The sequence below is a fragment of the Ictalurus punctatus genome, chromosome 19 (genome assembly GCF_001660625.3).
Source record: "Ictalurus punctatus breed USDA103 chromosome 19, Coco_2.0, whole genome shotgun sequence".
NCBI lineage: Eukaryota > Metazoa > Chordata > Actinopteri > Siluriformes > Ictaluridae > Ictalurus > Ictalurus punctatus.
The window spans coordinates 24,853,938-24,858,937 of record NC_030434.2 but is presented as its reverse complement, the minus strand read 5'-3'; the positions used below and the strand labels follow the sequence as shown (position 1 = coordinate 24,858,937).

General features: G+C 45.9%; 1 protein-coding gene across 1 annotated transcript in view; it reads left to right on the top strand.

Annotated features, from left to right (window-relative positions):
* LOC108279600 (thyrotropin-releasing hormone-degrading ectoenzyme) overlaps window positions 1-5,000 on the top strand; it is a 63,596-nt gene that overhangs the window by 5,967 nt on the left and 52,629 nt on the right. Inside the window, exon 4 of the mRNA XM_053688417.1 lies at window positions 1,924-2,050. Coding sequence (XP_053544392.1) covers window positions 1,924-2,050 — 127 coding nt within the window. The remainder of the gene's footprint in view (window positions 1-1,923; window positions 2,051-5,000) is intronic.

Below are 5,000 nucleotides of genomic sequence, written 5' to 3'. Positions count from 1 at the left end.
CTACTGAGTACTAAAGACGCTCGCCATGATAGGGGGTGAATAATTCTGAAACTGGAGAAGTCGTTATAAGTTGCATTTTCAGTTGAATTTGGGGAAACCGCTCCAAGTATTCATCGTGTTGAACTATTTCACTCGCTGTTGTTTGATGTGTTCATCGCAAACCGCCGAACGTCTGTACATTCTGACTCTAAACCTGATTTGCACTGGGGGTGAATCATTTGGAGTGCCGCTGTATTTATCAGTGACTTTAACAGCAACAGTAAATGTAACAGGAATAGTGTGAGTTAGAGATGAAAAGCACTGAAACACTGAAGGGTTTGAGGTACATGGATAAAAGATTTGGAGAAAAAAAAAGTGCAGTATGTAAATCATCTGAAAAACTGATGCTGTGTGATACGGCGTACGGATTTAGAGTCAGTAAGTGGACACGCTCGAGCTGCTGCCATAGAAACGTGTCTCTGGTTCGCACTTTTAGTGAAACTGGAGAAATATTTACAGAGCCACGGCCTTTCACTGCTTCCTTCCAGTCTGTGTGTCAAGGCAGCTCGTGTGAATCAGAGCCCCGAGGAATTCTGTCTTCCTGCATGTGTGTGTGTGTGTGTGTGTGTGTGGGAGGATGGATTGGTGCTTGGGTTGATTTTGTGACTCGGTGAGTTCTAAGACACTTCATTCTGTTGCACTCGTCCGTGAGCTACGAGCCGTGCAGATCCTCCGAGCTTCGTCTGGTGTCGTTATCCTCCAGTCGATAACAGACTCCGAGCCGCTCTATTCCAGTCCAATTAACTCCATTAGAGTCCCGAGACACGAAAACGAGAGAAAAAAAGAGAAAAATGACCAGCATGTGGAAAATCATGACTAATTAATTCTCCCCGAGGCGAAATAATTCAGAATTAATTTGCATTCTGTGATTTTTAAATATTTTTTTAAATTTTTTTTCTCGCTTCCCCTCCTGCAGCCGTTAAATCCGGAATATTTCTAGAATGAAATTCATTCAGAAGTGAAACGTGACGTCGGAGATGCTGTGAAACAATGTGTTTTTCTTTACCTGCTGTGTGTGTGTGTGTGTGTGTGTGAGAGAGAGAGAGCGTCAGATGAAGCCTTTGGTTCTGGCGGGATTGATGGCGGTGCAGAAACAGTCGTGCATTAGCCCTCGGCTTATGGAGCAGAACCATCATTTTTACAGAGGGAGCGCGTGACACCTCGTATTCGTTCACTCTCCTTCTCTCTTTACTTCTTTTCTCGCTCTGTTCGGTGATAAAATGCTGCGAGCTGTAGAGTCTCACCGCGTCGAAACAGACACACCGGGGCTGTGAGAGAGGAGCAGAGGGCTTTAGGGACAGGAGATCAGAGTGAAGGAGTCTGGGGGAAGATCTCCTGGATGTCCAGGTGACAGGTTAATGACCTGGACGCGTCTCTCTGGCAGCAGTGGAGTCGCTTCTCCTGATTCAGTGATTCAGTTACGAGTGGGATTTGTTCGAATGAATCGAGTTGTGAGGCGGCGTGGAGAGGCGGATTCACTGACTTGTCCTGCAGATTAAACGAGATCAGATCTGATCAGATTAGATCAGATTCAGGTCTTCTCGAAGGTCCTCAGTGAAGCTGCACTGAAGTCAGCGAGCAGATCGGGCTTCTCGTTTGTTCGAGTTTAAACCGGTTTCCCTGTGGAAAGAGCGATAGTAGCTGCAGGTTGTCCAGGTGTCTGATGAGGTCTGATCTTGTAGAAGTTTCGCTCTTCGTGTTCCTCGGGAGCTTCCGCAGTTTTATTGATCAGCAGGAAATTCCTCACATTTCTATCAGTGTTTCATTAAATAATGAAGCTTTCATCACCAGTTCCAGATCAGATAACTAACGAGACTTTATTGTGTGTGTGTGTGTGTGTGTGTGTGTGTGTGTGTGTGTGTGTGTGTGTGTGTGTGTGAGCAGATACGACTGTTTGCTCGGCTCGATGCCATTCAGAGCGGATCGGGAGATTACGCCCTGCACATCACCAAGAGCCTCCTCGACTTCTATCAGGATTACTTCAGAGTCACATACCCCCTGCCCAAACTAGGTAACACTGACTCTGTGTGTGTGTGTGTGTGTGTGTGTGTGTGTGTGTGTGTGTGTGTGTGTGTGTGTGGACCTTTATTTAACTCCATTTCATCCTATTGGTTTTCCGTCAGTTTGATGTGTTCAATTAAATTCATCATCAATCTCTCTGCTCTACACTCTCCTATCATGTCCTGTGTGTGTGTGTGTGTGTGTGTGTGTGTGTGTGTGTGTGTGTGTGCGTGCGCGCTTTGGTTGATTCCATTTCAGAGAGGCATTTAGAATAAACTAGTTTTGATGGTTCCTTCTTGTGTGATTGATTCATTGCAGCGTGATTGATTACAGTCACACTGATTCAGCACAGTGTGATGAATCAGTGTGATTGATTACAGTGAGATTCGTTACGGAGTGATTGATTAATTATTCTGTGGTTGATTATTTAGAGTGTGATTATGAGAGTAGGATTAATTACAGTGGGCTTGAATAGCTGGTGTGAGTAAATAGAGTTTAATTAATAAACAGTGTGAATTATTTGTGTGATTAATTACAGTATGATTCATTATGTAATTTAATTAAATTGTGATTGAATAATGTGTGTGTGTGTGTGTGTGTGTGTTGTCTGATTCTGATTTATGACCTAAAGGGTTAGGGTTAGGGGTTAGGGTTAGGGTTAGGGTCTTAAAACTTAGGGTTAGGGTTAGGGTTAGGGTTAGGGTTAGGGTATGTCTTAAAACTTAGAGGGCAAACTCTTGAAATCAGAGCGGGAATTTTCTGTATTTTCATTTTCTTCAGTAACGAGCGGAGAAATGATTTCACACTGATTTTGGTAACGAATCTAATCGGAGTAAAACTTATTGTTATATTATCCCCGGAAGACACAAACCAGCATTACAATTCAGTTTTATTTGTGTTGCGCTTTTAACAATGGACGTTGTCTCAAAGCAGCTTTACAGGAATATGTAAATTCAGGATATAGATTTTAAACGTACGAGTTTATACCTAACCCACCATCAAACGCCGACATTCACCAGCCCTTCGTGTGACTGCACTGTGTGTAAGACAGGCCTGTAGTTAGTGTAGTGAAGTTAGAATCTGTCTCTAAGTTATGAGTAAGTGACAGGAAGTAGACGTTGTAGGCTGATTGTAGATTTTGATCCTGTAGTGTCTTCATCACATCCTGCAGGACAGAGTGTCTTCTCTCCCTCTCATTTATACCATCCTCCGTCCTGTTCCTTTCACGTGTTGTTGATGTTCACGAGAAAGATGAAAGTGTAAAAACAGGGATTAATAAACCCCAGAGCGATGGAGCGAGTAGAGAGTGTGAGCTGTGTCTGATGTTCGCGAGTCTCTTCTCCTTCTCTCCCGTCATACTGACACTGACTTGACGTCTGACTCGAACACTTCAGCTCGTGTCCTCTGAGAGCGCAGACACCTCACTCACTGTCTGTCTGCAAATGTCAAACCAATTATCCGTCTAAAAGCTAATTAAGCCTTTAATTATTATCTAAACGGGATGACGGTGAAGAAACTGTTACTCTGAGAGGTGATGATGGGAAATAGACCTCCAACAAACCTCAGTACTGAGAATGAAAGAATTTCAAAACGTCGTTGAGCCGAAAAACAAACACCAGGTTCGAAGAGAGACTCTCTCAGTGAGGTCGAAGGAGATTCTCTCTGGCCTCACAGGTGTCCGCTCCAAACGTGTCTTCATTTAATCATCAGAATGCAGTATGTGAAGAATTCAGTGTTCCTTCATTATGGTGTCGTGTCACTGGCGTCATTTTCCAATCCACGTTTGTACGTTTTCCTCAGTTGAGCTCCACTTCAGTAGTTTTCCTCCCCTTTAATCTTTTAAACACTTGAACAATTACTACAATATCAATATTAGTAACATTCATCATCAAACACCAACATTCACTACCATCAAACATGAACACTCATAACTATCAAACACTAACATTCCAATATTAATGGAGATGGTGAATGTCGGCGTGTGATGGAGAATGTGCGTGTGTGATGGTGAATGTGGGCGTGTGATGGAGAATGTCGCCGTGTGATGGTGAATGTCGGCGTGTGATGGTGAGTGTCGGCGTGTGATGGTGAATGTGGGCGTGTGATGGAGAATGTCGCCGTGTGATGGTGAATGTGCGTGTGTGACGGTGAGTGTCGGCGTGTGATGGTGAATGTCGGCGTGTGACGGTGAATGTGGGCGAGTGACGGTGAATGTGGGCGTGTGGTGGTGAATGTCGGAGTGTGACGGTGAATGTCGGCGTGTGATGGTGAATGTCGGCGTGTGACGGTGAATGTCGGCGTGTGATGGTGAATGTGGGCGTGTGATGGTGAATGTCGGCGTGTGATGGTGAATGTCGGTGTGTGTGATGGTGAATGTCGGCGTGTGACGGTGAATGTGGGCGTGTGATGGTGAATGACGGCGTGTGATGGTGAATGTCGGCGTGTGACGGTGAATGTGGGCGTGTGACGGTGAATGTCGGCGTGTGACGGTGAATGTCGGCGTGTGACGGAGAATGTGGGCGTGTGGTGGTGAATGTCGGCGTGTGATGGTGAGTGTCGGCGTGTGATGGTGAATGTGGGCGTGTGACGGTGAATGTCGGAGTGTGACGGTGAATGTCGGCGTGTGACGGTGAATGTCGGCGTGTGACGGTGAATGTGGGCGTGTGACGGTGAATGTCGGCGTGTGACGGTGAATGTCGGCGTGTGACGGTGAATGTGGGAGTGTGACGGTGAATGTGGGCGAGTGACGGTGAATGTGGGCGTGTGATGGTGAATGTCGGTGTGTGATGGTGAATGTGGGTGTGTGATGGTGAATGTCGGCGTGTGACGGTGAATGTCGGCGTGTGACGGTGAATGTGGGTGTGTGATGGTGAATGTCGGCGTGTGATGGTGAATGTCGGCGTGTGGTGGTGAATGTCGGCGTGTGATGGTGAATGTCGGCGTGTGACGGTGAATGTCGG